Source organism: Stegodyphus dumicola, chromosome 9 (assembly GCF_044657685.1).
Source record: "Stegodyphus dumicola isolate Sdum_Otavi_A_Nest chromosome 9, ASM4465768v1".
NCBI lineage: Eukaryota > Metazoa > Arthropoda > Arachnida > Araneae > Eresidae > Stegodyphus > Stegodyphus dumicola.
In genome coordinates this window covers 42,328,218-42,347,823 of record NC_140776.1, presented here as the reverse complement: position 1 = coordinate 42,347,823, position 19,606 = coordinate 42,328,218, and the positions used below count along the sequence as shown (strand labels likewise).

The 19,606-nt window shown below is 32.8% G+C and overlaps 1 protein-coding gene across 6 annotated transcripts in view; it reads left to right on the top strand.

Moving 5' to 3' along the window:
* The window catches only part of LOC118193315 (aldo-keto reductase 1B-like), a 133,714-nt gene that overhangs the window by 100,520 nt on the left and 13,588 nt on the right, over positions 1-19,606 (top strand). For 5 of the 6 annotated variants that reach the window (XM_085823370.1, XM_085823371.1, XM_085823369.1 and 2 more), the window contains exons 4-9: positions 2,642-2,758; positions 7,163-7,249; positions 9,142-9,258; positions 10,502-10,632; positions 17,269-17,347; positions 18,804-18,893. In XM_085823370.1, coding sequence (XP_085679496.1) covers positions 2,642-2,758; positions 7,163-7,249; positions 9,142-9,258; positions 10,502-10,632; positions 17,269-17,347; positions 18,804-18,893 — 621 coding nt within the window. Of the gene's footprint in view, positions 1-2,641; positions 2,759-7,162; positions 7,250-9,141; positions 9,259-10,501; positions 10,633-17,268; positions 17,348-18,580; positions 18,656-18,803; positions 18,894-19,606 lie in introns of those variants that run through there. The other variant, XM_085823373.1, reaches the window with a different exon arrangement.

Below are 19,606 nucleotides of genomic sequence, written 5' to 3'. Positions count from 1 at the left end.
GAGGCAAACCTAAAACAATGCTTATTTTTCTATCATACATATGCAAATATGACATTATTTGAACCTCTTTAATATACGTATTACCGGTGGCGTTTGTGCCCATGCCATTAATTGCAGTTGAAAGAGATAAGGCCTTACTGCACTTTTCATTTTGGATCACTTCAGAGAACGTAATAAAAACCACAGTACTAAATGATCAAACTTCAGCCTTCTTACTTGAATAATAAAATATGATGGTATAAATGCATGTAAACAGAGAACGAGTATATGATAAGAAGCAGAATATGTTTCCTGATCTATGCCAATGGTTAAGCTCTATGGTTCAACCTAACATTTGCAGCTATAAAACCTAAGTCCATAATGTTAGGAAGCATCCCGAAAAACAGTATCTGAGATTTTCTCTTTTCTCGCACCTCGTAACGGCAGATTTATGCTTCCCTATGCAGAGTGCAGATATTTCTCATAAGCATCAAAGACCAGGCCTAGCAGTGTGGTACTTGCCTAATTAAGCCTAGCGAAAAGCTTATAATGGAAAGATTAGTTACAATCTAGTGGGACCATGCAGTGTTTATTACGATACAGATAACGGAATCAGTTCAAAGATTATTTGCTTTGATTAATAAGGATAATAAAATCGGTACTATTCCGCTTTGAGGACCGTAAAAAAATTGCAGCGAAAATGTATGCGCAAAAGCGTCTAGGAAACACGCCCATTTAACAGCGCGCCAAATCTAGCGAACGCGTTGATTTCAGATTGCGTAAGTTTATATAGTTCTATACTTCTTAATACGCCATTGAAATACTAATTTCATTTTTAAATCCTTTTTTGATATGCTATGGATTTAACAATTTGGGAATTGCCTCATGACGAAAAGTCTGGAATAGGATGTTAGGTAAAGTGCAGAATCACCCACTGCTTGACGCGTTTTTAAGAATTGCACATACTCGGTATCCATGTGCACATCGACCTATTTTCACCTTAAAAAAAAATCCCAGAATTGCACAAAATGGCACTTAACACACCATTGACTTTATCTATGTATACATCGACCTATTTTCACTTAAAAAGTAAAAGAAAATTGACAAAATCCAATTGTTTTCACCCTTGTAAAAAGCGGCAAACAAATAAGTGGGCAATTCTGCACTTTACGGAGAATTCTTTCAAAGAAAAAGCTTCATTCATTATAGAAAATTATGTTTGAACAACCAACGAGATGAAATTATGCTTTAGCGATAACTCGGTAGCGAAATAGCGATGCAGGCATCCACTCAGTTATGTTTAGCAATTTTATATAAATTATAATAATGATTTGAAATAGTTATTTACTCTTATGCTTTCAATCAGTCATGTTAAGCCTTTTTTATATAAATTATAATAATAAAAAAGTATTATATTAAAATAATAAAAAATATAATAATAAATATAAATTATAATAATAAATATAAATTATAATAATAAATATAAATTATAATAATAAAAAAGTATTATATTAAATAATAAAAAATATAATAATAAATATAAATTATAATAATAAAAAAGTATTTTTTTTCATCTAAATTAAAACATCAATCTTAAATAGTTATTTACTATTATACTTCCTTTCTTGCATTAGTGTTGCCGCAATTATTTTTGGCAGCACTGGCATCAACAATAGTTTGGTTTGGTGATTTTTTGCGGCCCTCAAAACCGAATAGTACCGTAAAATGTTCTGTAGAAACGAGGCCATAAAAGTTAAACTCAACCCTTGAAAAATGAACAGACGAAGTTCAAAAAAAATGTGTTATCGCGAAAAGGAGTGAAAGAACAGATTCTCTCTTCTCTAAGTAGTAGTGCTTTCCCTTTTTGCCTCTTAAATTTTAAATAATTTATGAAAAATAAGTTTTACTAAAGAGGACATTTGTCAAGTTTTGTACCAACTATTGGAAACCTAAGTCTCAAAATTTATCATACGTCGATTCGCCATAGTCTGTCCCTCGTTTCAATATATATTTCTTTTGCGGCCATGTTGACACTGCGACTTTATCTAGGGTCATTCTTTAAGTGATGCTCTTTTTGTCTAAACATGATAACCCACATTTTTACAGTGGCATAAGAAGATTTATTATAATTGTAAATTTATGAATTCATAACTATTCCCTGGTGTAAGATCTTTCGTCATAAACTCAATCATCTAACGGTATCTGATGATTTAGATACTGACAGACATTACACTTTTTTACATCCTCACAAAGGGTAATAATAAAAAGGTGACTTACACCTTTTTACATCCTCACAAAGATCAACTGAATGTTACCAATGGCTCTTACTTTCGATTTTATACTCCGAAAAGAAAATGTAAACATTTCATTACATTTCGTCACCTCTCAACTTTAAAGCATATTTAGGCTTTAAAGTTGAGTTTAATGTAGTTTAGGCTGAGTTTAATGTACGATTTTATGATAGGTAGAACGTAATGTTTTAATTTAAACTTATGAATTTGAAAATCGTAGCTTCAAAGTAGTATAAATGGTAGTCTTTTCATTTATTCCTATGATAGAAAATAATTACGTTATCGTAAATTTACATGTGTAGAAAATGACTCTAGCGTATTTTAAATTTCCATAGATCTTAATATTATTCGTTTTTTTTTTTTTTTTTCAGCTACCTGCCAATGGCATGCAACCGGACTGCGTAGAATATTTCATGAAAAAATCTCTCGCTGCTTTGCAGACGAATTATGTTGATCTCTACCTAGTGCATACACCGATATCATCCATGGTAAGAGTACAATGGATCTAGTAGGAAATTGAAAATTTTACAGCTAAATTTCATTAATATGCAATATATCTGTTAACAGCAGTTTTTGTCAAGATTCCAATGGATGCATTGTTTACTGCCTTACCCAACTTACTCAGTTTATCGGCTATCTAAGCTTAATTTACATTTGTAATCTCTTAATTTAACGTATGTGTTAAACAACTAAGCATTAATTTAAATAAAATAAAGTTTTATATACCCCCAAAAATCACTAAAACGTACTCAGAAGTCCTCTTATTTGTCAAGAAAAGAGACAACAGCTTTATTATTAATGCTAAAAAAGTTTTTTATTTATTAATATATTAATTATTATCGTATCATTTATATAAATATTTCAAGAATGTCACAAAAAACATTTATTGAATCCATTTAGGTAAACCTTTCACATTTAGTTCACAAAAAACATTTATTGAATCTAAACTCGCTATCCAGCTAAACCTTCAGCGCAGAAGAAAGCTTCGATTTTCAATATGTCGTCAAGCTTAGAGAAAAGCAGCAGACTCAGTGACTTGATGGATTACAAACAAGCCTTCTTCTTTCCTATATCTCCAACAACCAAATCTCCTAGATTTCAGTAGAGGGTATTTATTTTTCCCATTTTTTAGAATGATTTCAATAAAGAATTTAAAATGATTTCAATAAAGAATTTTAAAAATGAAAAAAAGAAAATTTCTTGGGAAAAAATTTTGGCAACATCTTATTATTGAAATGAGAAATATCGTCTGTTAATTCAAATTTATTTTTCTTTCAAAATATTTCATGTAAACAAGCTGTAGACTGAAAGATATGTTTTTGCGCTTTCCGAAGAGAAATATTCTAATTCCATGATTCAAAAAATATTGTAAACTTTATGGTATTAAATTTTCTACGTGCAAATTGAGCAACATTTTAATCGAAAACAAGAAAATCGTCAGTCATTATTTCTACGTGTAAAGAACTCTTGAAATGAATAACCAAAAAAGATACGTACTGATTTTAATTATTCTCAAATCATTGGTAAATCATTGGTAAGTGAAATCATTGGTAATATGAGAAAATATGCCGACTTAGACGTCTATTGCAGAGTTTTTAAATACAAATGTAACATTAAATGAAATAATAAATCAAGATATACAATTTAAAAAAGCTAAATCTCATAATGTTCACCAGCTTTTGCAGAGGCATGTGGCTCAATGCAAAACCATTTGTAGAACCCTGTATGAAGATTATTTAGCAGCAGAAAACTGAAAATATGTGTTGTGACCCTTAATTAAACATGAATTTGCCTAAATAACGGCAATAAGAAGATTTATTTATTATCGAAAGGGGGGAAGTGTATAAACTTGGTTCCATCAATGCAAAGAAAGTTTCAGAATGGGTTTCATGATTGTCGCAGGATTCTTTTGTAATGAGAAATTAAAAATAAGAAGAGCAGAAAAAAATGTTTCAATCAGCTTAACATACTATCAAGAGAGAGTTTTATGCCCAAAATTTATAAAAGAAGTTCCATGCCTTTATTCCAATGTTGTTAAAGAGTGAAACTTCATCGAGACAAATCAAATCATATGCATTCCTTGAAACAATGATGATACAGGTATTGCATAGATACCAAATATATGTGCATATATTCCTCCAAAGTTCCCTGGTGTCTCAATAGGGATTATTGTGTCTTTAATCTCTTGAAAAGAGCTTTTCCGAATTGCAAACCCACAACCATTGATGGAATCTGCAAAGTAGCGGAAAAGGAACAGAAATAATTCCCCTGGAAATTTTATGAAAGCCTTTCTATCATGAAAATCACGATGCGGATTTATAATCCAAAAAAATGGCTATCATGTTGAACCTTTAACAAATACTCTTTACATTTTTAAACATCAACTGAATGGCCCTGAAATCGTTCTAAAAATGTGTAAACACTCTCTTTATAAGGCATGATTATCATTTCCCTTAATATTTTTTAATGTAATTGCTGTTTTGCCAGTTTCAAAAAGTTAAGATACCTTATACGTGTAATTTCTAGTTACTTGAGCTCAAATAACAATTAACTTTTTCTTTGAAAGTTCTTCATGAAAGCATCCCTTCTTTGGGCAGAGGTCAGCGGGCTTTATACAAAACGCTTTTTAACAAAAAAGGGGATCGGTACTCGGAAGAACTGGACTGATAATCACCCGGCAAAATATATGACTTGAACAAATTTTGAATGATATCATTAAGCCTTAAATCATTCGTCATCTGAAGAAAAAGCTCTGAACTTGTGTATCCAAACATGTAGCATGGTTGTTAACAGGAGACTTTCTCCGGGTTTATTTCACTTCAGACGCGTTAGTCAACTAGTTTTAATTATGTCATAGCTCTAAAAGAGCTTTTTCTAACAAAGCAAGCATAATTTAAGGATTAGCTTTTATTAAAGAACACATGACGATACTTCGATATTTCTGTTATTGTATTATACTAGAAAAATCCAGTATTTTTGATATGCTTCATGAACTCACCCTGATCGGTACGGGGGCTAGTGGAGTCGGCTGTTGTGTCCGGGTTCGGATCCCAGAAAAAGAATATAACTGTCTGTCTATACCTTCTTGTGTATCTAATAATCTTCTGTCCCTTATAATACACCCTGATCAACGTTCTCGGGGTTGAGATAGCTAAATAATCAATGTCTTCGGTGATTTCCTACGAATGCTAAGTTAGCAAGAGTCTGTGTTTGGTAAAAGCCTGATACTTTCCTTGCATTTTACCAACATAAATTCACGAAGACAGTTATTGTTTACCTGAGACTATATTTTAAGAAAAGGAATTAGAAATTTAGTTTTTATTCTCACAGGCGTATATAACGAGAAATACCTTGATATCATGAAATAAAAATCTCAAAGAAAGCGTCTGAAAATTAAATTTGAGACTAGATTTCATTTCTAATCCTGACAATAACACACTTCTTATATATTGAAATGTGGTTCTCAAGCACTTTTACCCACTAAATTTTTCAGAGATTAACGCAACCAGAACTGTGTAGACAATACTAAAAGAAGGATGTGCAAAACTACCAGATTAAGAAAAAATGAGGTACAAAAGGCGAATTGCAATAATGTAGAATAAAATATAATAGTAGGTCTTACAATACACCCGACGAAAAAGCTGGAAAATGTCATTCATTATTAATAAAATACTAAAAATACACAATTCTTTTTTAAAAAACATAATTTTACAGAGTTTCCAACTGTGTAGAGACATTAGGTATTCTTTTGGAAGCAGGGAAGATGCAAAATGAGCAACACCTTTATCCAGGAATCGAACCACAGTTCTCTGGAATACGCGCCCAGCGTGCAGACCACCACACCACGAAGGCATGCTAGGAAGGCGGGAGAAATACCTTATATGCTCCCCCTTTTAAAGGGCGACTGGGGTTTTAGGGGACCATAGTTGATAATCGCAATTGTTATGATACAATTACAAGCCGAACAAGTACTAATTTAGAAGTCAAACAACAAAAAATAAGCGTTATATTTTCAAATGACGCTGTGAAAATTTGAAAATACAATGCTGATTTTTTGTTGTTTGACTCCTAAATCCCAACTGTTGTTGAAAAGTTTTTCAAAGTCTCATCTTGGCTTAAAGGGAAATTAAAGGAACTCAACATGCTCTCCCGTAAGCATTCTACATGTTACTAACAGGATTGTAGTACAGGTGAACACCTACGTTCACATACATATGAGGAATATGCATAATATGTAAGATAAAAAATATGTGAATCAAAATTATAATTTAAACTAACGGTAAAGCTTTAATTCTCCCTCTGTGTTCATATCGTAATAACTTCTCTGGATTGCGTCATTTCTACATCATTCGATTTTGCATGGCTTGCGCAGCGCTGATGACGTAATAATTGGAAACTGAAACTTTTGAACTCAAACCAAAAATTTTTTCCTTTGTCTGCTTCCATCTTTCATAACTACGCACTTCAGCTTCGCTCTCTGCTAGGATGTAATTTCGCTATCTTGCTTGCTATCGCAATAATGTCAAAAATGTAAATGTTCTTCAATAGGCACAACTAGAGTGCCAAGTGAACTGTGGCCACAAACGTCACCTGGAAAATAAAAATGGAATTAAAACTGCCTCGACTGTCAAATTTCTTAGATATTACCAAATCAACATATAAGCATATTGTCATGTATAGATGACAATCCTACTCTTTTGCCTACGATGGGCATTGCTAAAAGCTCATTTTTTTCACTTAATATGTGTACGTAATAGTTTTCTAAAAGTTACTTTTTTATCTTCGTATTTTTATCTTCCTTTCTTTCTTCTTCGCGCCTTCATCGCTTTTAATTTGTGAAAACCAGTTTACTTCCCTGCTTTGTGTAAATATACTATAATTTTATTTTGCAGCGGTCTAAAGATGACGACGAATATTTTGTAGTCAAAGACGATGTGTTTCAAGCTGACAATAATGTTGATCTAGTTGAAAACTGGAAAGTAAGTTTGAAACTTTTAAGATCAATCTGTCATTATAAATTCAGAATCCGTGAATATAAAACATTACACATTGATAATTAGTACACAAAATAAAAATACATACTTAATAGAAAGAAACTAAGCATTCAATGCAAAAATTGATAAAATTATGACACGTCATTGCGTACGCAAAATAAAGCAATGATTACTGCAATAACCTAATTCAGTTTCCTTTTTTCTATGTAGAATAGTAATATCGTTTGAAAAGTGGAAATTTTAGAAATATACTTAAAATTATTCGAGATTAAAAGAATAATTAACGTTACATCTAATGCTTAAGAACTTTCTGAGTGAATTAAAAATGACGAAAGACAATTGTGTTGGCTCATGCAACTAACTTTTCTAATCATCAACTAAGCTTCCTGATTTAAATCGTTTTTATTGCTACGCTTGAGGAACAAGGTTTTAAAATAAGAAAATTGAAATGAATTTTTCGTTATATAAAAGTTAGTTAAACCTTTTTCTTTAGTATTCAGTCTTAATTTCCTACATGAGTTCCTTACATATTTATCAAGAATTCACTCTTTTTTCCATTACACAAATCTCCATGCCAGTACGATCATACAACGAATGGAAAAGACGCCTCAGCTGTCACACAACAGTTTTTTATAAGCAGAGGCAATAATCAAAGCACTCAAATATATCGCTGCAGAAAACATACACCCTCCGCTAATTTGCGCAGACAGTATGTTTATACTCTGTACGCCATCGTTAACAACATGAATACATCACCAATGATAACATAAATTAAGCTTGATCTGTGAAGATTGTCGCAGGTTAAAGCACATATAGGAGAAAATGCTAATGAAATGGCCAATAAATTTTCAAAAGAGGCTGACAATAGCAGTAATGTCGATATTTAAGATATTCCACTATTACATTATATTGAAGTATCAAATGAACTGCAAAGTTCATAACCGTTTGGAAGAATAGAACATCCTAGAAGAAGGCAGATGCACATATTACCGCATATCAAATGTAAATGAACAACAACAAATCTTCAATCTGCAATTAATATGTTGTATCAGTGGACACGGACCCTTACTGACATATTTTTAAATTTGGGATTTCAGATGCTGACTTTTGGTGGTGAGCAAGGTACACCGGAGTACTCACTATTTAACAAGCTACAACTAATAGAAAGACTTCTTATAAAATTCCTAAATAACGATTTGAATTTATTTGATATTATTTAACTTACTTAATACTGTATAGCTGAATTATTTTGTCCTTCAAACTTTTGAAATGTATGTATATTTTAAAATAGGACTGAGTAGCATATAACTGCATCATGTTATATTTTCTGTTTCATTATATTAACTGACTATTATGTAACAGCCTATTATGAGTTTTATTTTAGAAGGATTAAATTTTACCTAATTCCAATATATTACATTATTAAGCATAATCAGTATTCTGTAAGTTAACAATGCTCTAAAAATGGTTGTAAATAATTAAGTTAATAAACATGTGCATTGGATTTGCTTTTACCTTAAATTAACTTCACCTTTAACTTGCTATTATAGTCGCTATCGTCGCCACCGTTTCATTTGTCACCATGCACCTATTCAAAAAAGAATTACAATGTAATATACAGTTGATTTTAAAATTTTTATTTATCCTTAAAGGTAATTTATTTACTCAAGAAAAAAATTTTACACCGTTCTGTTATTTTAAGCTTCACTTTTGAATATGCTAAATGACCAAGTTATCCATTCACTTTAAATTGCATAAAACTTTAATTTGGGGATACTAGTTGCCTGAACAGCATGTTGTAATATTTAGCAAAATTGTAGTGACATTGAAATAATCTTCTGAAGTTTAAATTTTTGTCTAATGAATCTATTTTCCAGGCCATGGAGAAGTTAGTAGACAAAGGCTTAACTAGAGCAATAGGTCTGTCAAACTACAACAGTGAACAAGTAAAACTTATTTATGATGCAGCAAGAATAAAGCCAGCAATGCTGCAGGTAATTTTACACCAATAAATAGTTATTATGCATATGTTCATCGATCATAAAAGATATAAACCTCACAGTGTAAATAATATTAGTACCAGCAAAAGTGCCCAGTTTAAATGTAAACTAATAATAGGAAATATTTTAATATACTAATAATAGGACTAATTCATTTCTTGTGTTACGATTTCTTTGTCGAAAGATGTTCGATGGTCGTATGAAAAATCGTTTGCTTGCCTGATTAACGCTCAATTGTCTAAGAATGCTATAAACCAAGTCTCTCTTTAAATTCTTACAAACTTTCTCTTCGAAGCATTTTCCATTATCTCTTCTAGTTCTTAACAGGAGAAATTTTAATATTAATTAACGTTTAAATTTTAACGTTTGTACATTTTAAATGCCTATTGTGATAAAAAAAGAAGTTATTAATTTATGTCTGTGCGCCCAGTATCGCGACTAATATTAAACTTTTTGAGCAAAATTCTAATGCTAGCACAAATAGCTGACAAAAGCAGAACATGTGTTAGTTTTTTTACTTCTGATGGCAAGAACAAATACAACAAGAAACTCAAAGACAGAGAATAACAGAAGTAACCGAAAGTCATAGCCTAAAACAGTCTCTGACAAGCCATATCGGGTGGCCTCGGAGTCATAACCAAGAAGTGCCCGACAGTGACAAAGGTGGGCTTTGTTCATGGATTACCTAAGCTCACAGAGTAGGCAAAAGGGTTGAGCAAATATACCAACACGGTAAAGATGTTCACCCAGAAAATTATGGCTTAAAAGTAGCTAAAAAAGGACCACAACATTACGTCGTGGATATTTTGGCAGGTAGCTATCCAACAATTCAGCTGATATCTTTGTCTCATAAGCTGTTAGACTGTATGTAATAAAACTGTTAAACTTTGATGCTCAAAATCAAAAACAAAGTGTATGCTACAGTCATCCGTTGATAGTGGTCCCTATTTTGTGGTTACTGAAGTTATGTTACATCGTTGATTTTTTTTTCCTCAAATGTTGCATTATATTAGGCATAAAAATGATTTCAAGCCAAATACAACTAAATAAATAATTCTATTCTCTTCAAAGACCTTTTTCTGCTTTTCACCGTACTTTAAAATTGTAATCTCTTTCTCATTTTTGCAATGTTAATAAGTTTGAACAAAATTTAAGAATAACACTTTTTTTATCAAGTGCTCATAATGCTCATATTTTCAAGTCATGTAATTAAAGTCTTTCCCCTTCCTTTCTTCAGGTAGAGTGTCATGCATATCTACCTCAGTTCGAATTATTTGACTTCTGCGAAAAATTAGGCATCGCTATGACTGCTTTTGCTCCACTTGGAACGTCAGGATTCGCAGAATTTGCCAAGAAAAATCCTGGACTGTAAGTATTTTTCGAAACGGGTAAGGTTTATTCTAAGTTTATAACAGTTATTTTTAAGTTAAAGCTCCTTTTCTATCTCTGTTAATTTGAGCTTACAAATTCCTAACTAGAATGAGTTTTTAGAATCGCGTTTAATGCAAAGGAGAAGGAGTAGTATTTAAGTCGAAGTTCCACTGACTTCGAGAGAGAGAATTAGAATTTCTGAATAATGCGCGTTTGCCTTTTGTCTACATCTCTTTGAGCTGTTACTATGCTCGGCCGTATTAAGTGTCCTTGATAGCTTCGCTAGAGAGTTCGATATTCAGGGGTCAATTAGTTTAGACTTGTATTAGCTTTGGCTAAATCTCTTTAGTTAGTCATTAATTAAGTCCTTATTTCTTATGCTTTTCAGTTTAAGCCCAAGTACAGGCTTTGCTGTACGCCCAGAAAAAGGGGCCAACTGTATATCCATGGAGGTAAGAAAGGAAGGAGTGGCCAACCGGCACTAGAAGTGAAGCACTGCTTCGAAGCTTCGGTCACCAGATGCGGTGTTCTTTGTTTACATTCAGAAGCTCGCTTGACAGTGTTCTGATAGTATTTCGACACACGACAGTTCCACACAAATCGAAAAAGGGACACTTTCACATGAAAGAAACATTTCACATGAACCGAATAGAGCATTAATTATAAATTGTCTTATATTTTTCGATTTAAAAGATGCCTCAGAAGCCAAAAAATCATGTCATATTTAAGAAAGTATTTTAGGAAGAAGCTCTTTAAATAGAAAAGAAATAATGCATAATTTTAATATTAATAATACAATAAACTTTGATCTTAATTTTTGTACCTTAACCGAATAAAATCGAATTACCTTAAATTTTTATTCTAATGTAATTAACGAAAACTTGTGAAAATAGTGTGATAGATAATAGCAATTTGTATAGTTTAGTGACATTTACCCAAAAATCACATCTTGGTTATTTTTCGATAACTAACAACAGCGATTTTGATTATGAATTTGTTTTATAAAATTCTAAGCTGTTGAACTACAAAAATATAAATTTTAACAAAAATGTTATGCTTAAAGAATGAAAAATACCTTACGGTACCTTTAAAATTGTATACATCTTTCGATACCCTTGATAGAGTATTCGCTACTTTTATTTTATGTTCCAAACGCCAAAATGTTTTAAATAAAATAATTTTTTTCACATCCATATATTATTGTAACATGTACCCTTTAAAATTTTTTAGAGGAGAGGCTTTACTGCTGCTCATTTTAAACTCTTCATTTTAATTTTATATATCTGAAAAATAATCCCTTTGGGCTTACACGTTTTACTTATTCGGGTTATTTAAAAATAAAATATAGTGAATGCACAGAAATTAAAGATTTGTGCATGCCGGAAATGAAAAATATGAAATATGTATGGGTATTTATGCAAGTGCTTGCAAAAAGCATGCATCTGCCTTTAACAAAATACATACAGTGGATGGACAAAAATATGGAAACACCCTGTGAAATGCATGTTTGAAAAGAAAGATTGATTTTAATGAAATATGTTGGTGGCACTGGCGTTTTTGACTACTGACGCCACCTATACAACTTCGTAAATGTGCTAAACAGTTCAGTTGTTAAGACACAATAACACGCCGAATAAATACTAATTCAGAAATCAAACAACAAATTTTTTGTTGTTTGATTTCTGAATTAGTTCAGTTGTTGTCGGAGTACTGTTATGTGAGGTTGTCATTGCATTATGTCAGAGTTAACAGACTTCGAACGTGGGCAAATTGTTGGAGCACGTATGGTAGGTGCTTCCGTAAGCAAGGTAGCCGAGGTGTTTAGTGTTTCAAGAGGTACTGTATCGAAGATTTATTCCGCATATTTGAAAAGCGGAAAAACATCATCTGCTAAATCACAGCGCGGACGAAAGTGTGTCCTGAGTGATCGTGACAGACGATCATTAAGGGCAATTGTGACGAAAAATAAGAAGACCACAGCTGCAAAAGTTACTGCTGAAATGAATGTTGTGTTACCGAACCCTGTGAGTACCAAAACAATTAGAAGGGAGCTTCATAAACAGGGAATTGATGGCCGTGCTGCAATTGAGAAGCCACTCATCAGTGATGCTAATGCCCGTAACAGGAAAAGGTGGTGTTTAAGTCATAAAGCCTGGACTATAGAGCAGTGGAAGCGAGTAATATGGTCTGACGAGTCTTCTTTCACATTGTTTCCCACTTCTGGCCGAGTTTACGTCTGGAGAACGCCATCTCAAGCCTATAATACAGACTGCTTGTTGCCAAGAGTGAAACATGGCGGGGGTTCTGTTATGGTTTGGGCAGCCATATTGTGGTTCTCTGCTAGCCCCATGATAACTGTGTCAGGGCACATGACTGCCAAGACTTATGTGAACATTTTGGCCGATCAAGTTCATCCCATGGTACAAACTTTGTTCCCCAATGGTGATGGTGTCTTCCAAGACGACAAAGCCCCTGTTCACACAGCTCACATTGTCCAGGACTGGTTTTCTGAGCACGAGGATGAGTTGTCCAATCTCCCCTGGCCACCACAGTCACCAGACCTGAATATTATCGAACCTTTGTGGTCACATTGGAACGGAAAGTGCGTTCTCGTTATCCACCGCCAACATCGTTATCTGAACTTGCCACCGTTTTGCAGGAAGAATGGTATAATATTCCCTTGGCAAACATACAGGAACTGTATTTATCCATTCCGAGAAGACTGCAAGCTGTTTTGGATGCCAACGGGTTTCCTACACCATATTAAGCAAAGAAACATGTTTTTTTAAAGGTGTTTCCATATTTTTGTCCAACCCCTGTAAATATTCATTAAATTATTTATAAATGTATTTGAAATGAAGAATTTATTCATTTATAAACAACTCTGAAGAAATCTAATTATTAAATGTATCTAATTTATAATGATTATAAATGTTATCTAAATATATAATAACCTTAATATTGAATTGTAAACATAAATTGAAATCCTGTTGACAAATACGTTATAAAACTATTTAACAAAGAATTGTTCGTACTGGATAGCAATCTGTTAAAAGGCATTGTAAAGCAAATGCTATGAGATGCGCACTTAAGAAAGTAATATAGAGTTTTGGAATATGTATTGTTGAAATGAAGGGTAAAAAAAAATCTGATAAGTATAATTAAAAGAATTATTCCCCTTACATTTTATAATAACTCAGTTACAAGTTTTAAATAATAATAGGAAACTGTCCTGTGAAAAGTACAGCATTTAATTCCGTTCAGAATGAAATGTTGTTTAAAAATATGTTTTCATATACTTAGGACTCTGAAGTGTTGTAGAAAAAGAAAATATATACATTTATATGTATATTTACGACGTAATTACAAAATATTTACATACGATCCCATCAAAACCCATTGAACTTAATGGTAAATGACCCAATGTTTTGGTCACCACGTAGGGATCGCCGGTGCTTCAGAGCAGGGTACGGGAGAAACCTGTTTAGGGCTACTCCATCTTACTTCCTACCTCCATGTGTATATCTTGATTGAGAGCAATAAAGGGTAATTAACCATTCGTGAGTTTACGTTTCTATTTCTGAACTTAAGCAATTATTCGCTCAACTGTTCATTAGGTTCCTCAACACTTAGTTATTAGATAAAAGGAAGGAACACTACAAACTCATATCATCCGATATAAATAAAAGTTCATAGGAATCCAATATCCGGACCGAACCACTAACAATAAATGTTTTAGAATTTTAATAATATTCTAACAATATTCCTCTAGGAATGAAGAATATAATATTCAAGGAAAAGCCGGTATGATGTAATCACAAATTTTCTCCCGTCTAACATAGATTCCTTTATGTTATTTTTAAAAACAGCTATGTATTAGCTTCGGCTAAATCTCTTTAGTTAGTCATTAATTAAGTCCTTATTTCGTACACTTTTCAGTTTAAGCCCAAGTAGAGGCTTTGCTGTACGCCCTGAAAAAGGGGCCAACTGTATATCTTTATCGAGAGCAATAAAGGTAATTAACCCTTCGTGAGCGACCAATGAGTGATTGGTCTTATATTGACGTTATATACGGCCACTTTCAGGCATACAGTGATTCGGAGCTTAACATTTTTCTGTTTGGCCTAAACAATAGCTCTATAAGGCATATTTTAGTTGGAGGGGAATGTTCTCATATAGGTTTTCTTTTATTAGCAAAAGCAGTGGTGAAAAGGAAAAATAATCAAATTTCGAGAAGACAGCAGTTCACTTAACACAGCCTTAATTTTCTGATTTGAGTATCTTATTATTTTGTATTATTAATCTTATCAAAATTACAGTTTTAGTAAATAATAACGTCTGCATTTCCCGAAACTGTACATCTTCTTCGTCTTCCCGAAACTGTACATTGGGCGCCTTCTCAAAACTGTACATCGGTCATTCAGCCAATATATAAGGTATTTTCTTACTTTTTTTCCGCATGCCTTCATGATGTAGCTAAAAGCCTGTCCTACGTCTATTCGGAAGGTCCGGAGTTCGAATCCCGGCGAGGGCATTGCGAATTTATAACTGGCCTTCGTTAATAACAGGCAATCCTTCGTTCTTATAGCTGGCAAGCCTCCGTTCTTATAGCTGGCAAGCCTTCTTATAGCTGGCAAGCCTTCGTTCTTATAGCTGGCAAGCCTTCGTTCTTATAGCTGGCAAGCCTTCGTTCTTATAGCTGGCAAGCCTTCGTTTTATAACTGGAAGCAGTCGCGCTGGTCGCGTTCTAGGAAGATTCGGAGTTCGAATACAAGCGAGAGAATTACAGATTTTTCCCAACCAGTATAGATATGGACTACAAATGGATACCGGAATTTTGTGCGCACTGAGAGGCAGATGTAAAGTAGCTTCTTAAAAACCGGTGCTGAGGTAAAACCATCCAAGACCTCTAGAAATATTTTAATATAAAATCCGATGTATGGGGCATTACAAGATCAGATCATGAGAGAATGTGTCTACAGGTATTTTCAAAAATACTTGGCATAATTTATAGCCAATTACTAAATTTCATGATGATGAGGAGGAAGTGGAAGCCGCGAATCTGAAGGTTTTCAGTTATTCCAAGAAAAAGCGAAATGCTTGAATTAATAGAATATCAGAAGAAATGCTAATTGAAGATGATGTGACTGAAATCCTACATTATGATGGCAATGCTTCTGTACTGGTTAGGATCTGTACCTAGGCAGTCTCAACCATGGGGACATAATAACAGACTTCACAGAAGGCCTGAGGGCTCTCAGGACAGAGTAAGTCTCGACAGGGACCGTACTGGTACTGCCTTGCCTGTCCTTGCTCTGTGTGGTCACAACATGGTTGATTGATCAAGGGCGGGGCGGCACTTAATCCCGTTTGGCGCCTAAAAGGTCGCATTAGGTCGGGAGCCGTCTCGTTCCAACAGCGTTGTCATCAATCAAGTAACAGTATGGGGAATATTATATTTAGTATAGTTTAAAAACCAAAAACATGTTCCCAATCTCTCTTAAAGGAATATTAATAAAGGATATTTTTTATATTTTCTATATGTCATCTTACTGGATTTAAACTGATGATCCAATATCCGAAATCGTCGATGTTCCGACGATTCTGTAGCTCAGACGCATATTAGATTCTTATTTATACCTTTATAGAATTAGTCGCATCTGTTAGGTATTTTAATTTTACTAATCAGTTATATTTTGTTCGTCCCTGCCTACTTTCATTCCAACCCCAAACCTCAAATCATACCCCAAACCTACTTTCATTTTAGTAATGTCCTCTCGATCCAGGTTCATGTAAAAGAAAGAGGTAACGTTTCAAAAGACCACGCAAGTGGACTTTCAAAGTATCAAATGTTTTAAATTCATTGTTCTTGAAATAACAGTTTTGCAGATTTGTGCTTCTTGCACAGTACTAACGATCTATTTGAATTATTAATGAAACCTGTATATCAAAGATTATTAACTACCACAATAGCATATGTTTGTAATTCAAAAGGAAAGGTAATTCTAGTTCGCGCTATTATTGATTAACAGCAGCACATCCATGGATGCCTACTATCACTTTCAAATGTCGCTAGATATACCTGCAAAAGTAGCTAAAAAGTCGCTAAATTCAGAAGGAATTTCGCTAAAAGTAGTAGCTAAAATTGAAAAAAAAAAAGTATAATCCATATTCCATAATAGGTTTTGTTACTCGTCATTTTTTAAACTGAATTTTCATAAACATATAAATAATGTCCCAATTTTTTTGAGGACCATCAAAACGTTTTCACGGACGTGGACCAAACGGTGGTCCGTGGACCACCAGTTAGCGACCACTGCTGTAAACTGTTTTATAAGTTTGATCTTACAGCTGTATTGCTCATGAGTAGGTAGGCTTCAATTAGTTTTATTTAGCTGCCACTATCGAATAGGATCACCCGTTCTATAAGACGTTCAGATGATTTGCATAATTTTTTTTTCTTGATAGCTACATCGAATTTTACGTATTCTCCTCAACTTATGTGTCTGTGAAATTCTATATTGCTTGAAAATTGCTGCAATATATTAACTTCTTACATTTTTGACCTTCTGTATTAAACTTCTTAGGAATGGTTAAGAAATATAATTCTGTCAAACGAATATGTTTTTACAGCGACTGTCCTCATCCTTGTTTGGTGGAAGATGAGCGATTGAAGCCGATCGCAGAAAAATACGGAAAAACTCCTTCTCAGGTAATTATATACTTCTTTACATAATAAGGTAATTTTATTTCACTTGCCCAGATAATGCTTAACTGTTCTTTGGATGACAATTAAAGCTAAAATTAACAGCTAATATAAAATGTAAAAGCTGTAGATATATTAAGTATCACAAGTTAAACAATGTTTCTTATCATTATTATATGATGTGAATTCTGGAATTGCTTATAAATGTTTTGTTGAGTTGCAGCTCTATTGCTTTTGAAAGGTAAATAGTGTATGTGATTTTATATTTTCCAGAGAAAATTCAACATTTAACTTAAAATAATTTACTCCGAATAATATATTAATTTTAAAGGATATTTATTTCTAGTAATAAAATCATATTCAAGTTGCAATTTTGATAACGAATAGAACATAAAATCATAAAATATACATGAATATGCTAAACGCTATTTTAAATGCGAAATTTTATAACAATTTACAATTACAAAATGATTATAAATGCAGGCTTTATTCATGTATTTGGGCACGCATTCTTCTTAAGTTACAGGCCAACCAGCGGCCGAGCGGTAAAGTCGCTGAACACTGGTAGTTCGGTCCGAGGTTCGAATCCTGCGAACGGGCTGGCTGCATGGGCGTTTTCGTGGTTTTCCCCATGTGTAACGTGTATACGAGCCAGTTTCCCTTAAAAAGTTCTCCACTAAGGCATCCCTCCCTTTAGACATCAAGATGCCTATTAAGGGACAGATAGCCCTCGAGGCTTTGCCATAATCACATACACACACTTCTTAAGTTACACCATTCTTTTCCTGAAAATATTATTTCCCTGAGATAAAGTATTCTTCACACATTTAGTAGATAATATGCCAGAAATGCGCATGGTTGAAAATAATGTTAAAGAAAGGAACTATGAAAAAATAATTTTTGGATAAAAGTCGTTTCATAATCTTACGCTCTAAAAATGTCTGAGGAAATTTGCCTCACAGTTGTGTGTTATACCATATACGTCACATTAATGATTTGGATCCAATAGATCTTGCATAAATGCTTTTAATTATTTATATGAAAGATACAAATTTTACATGCTTTTTACCTTAAAATTCAATTAAGGAACGAATTTTAGTTAAAATGGAAAATTTAACCATTTGCATTAACACAAAGCCGTACATTTCCTTAGCTGGAAAATAATGGTCCTAACAGGCTACAAGTTTTTCACCACACTATTAGACTAAATAAAACCATTTTTTTTTTTTTTTTCGAAAGGTTTCTGTAAATTTCAATTCAAGAATTGCCTATGAGGTCTGATTTGAAAATTTGTATTTTTTGAAAAAAAAAAAAGTAAGTTTTATAGAAAATATTCGAACTTTTACTTCCAAGAGAAATTATTCTTTTGGAAATTCTTTACATTTAATCTTAAAATATTCCGATGAAAATGCATGTCTAAGATAGTTACATATTTTACTTCTGTTTTTTCATTTGTGTACAGGTTTTATTGCAGTACCTAGTGAAAAGAGGTATAGTTGTGATCCCGACACCGAAAGAAAACTGTCCTCATGAAATTCAAGATAATATTCAGGTAATATACTGATTAAATGCAAAATGAGAATTTACGAATTATTTTTAAAAAATGCTTGAAATAGGATTTTTCAGTTTGAGCCAAAATTCTGCTCTTTTATTGATTCTTACTTAATTAATCCTGTGAATGCCGCCAAATAATTATAAATCCCGAAGATATGTTTTAATTGCTATAATTTAATTGCTTTAAGTTTTTAAAACTAAATTTTTGTGACTCTGAAGGCAATTATTAGATTGCTTTGGAAATCTTGGCCTTGTTGTCAATAATATACATTAAAAATACTTTTTTGAATTTCTTTTTTAAATCATTAAAAAATTCTAAAATTCTGAAATCTTAAAATATTACAAAAGTGAAAAAGAGGCTGTTAATTAGATTAAAAATACTCTAATTAAGATTGAAACAAAAATGAAGTTCTTACGGCATTCGTTAGCTTTAAGCTATTCATTGAAGAACGTTTCAACGCTATTAAATAGAATATTACACCATTTTAAATTATTTTTTAGCTCTATAAAAAGTTAACATTTTGGGAAATCAATAAATCTTTTTCATTATAATTCTTATCGACTGTAAGTTGTACTAACTTAAGAATTAGTTGCCTGAACTAAGAAAAATTTAATATTTATCAAATGTCCTTTTAGAAAAACAAAGAATTCGGAACGTAATTCCGTTCAATAGTCTTATCTGCAGTTATATAATTACAGACTCATCCTGCT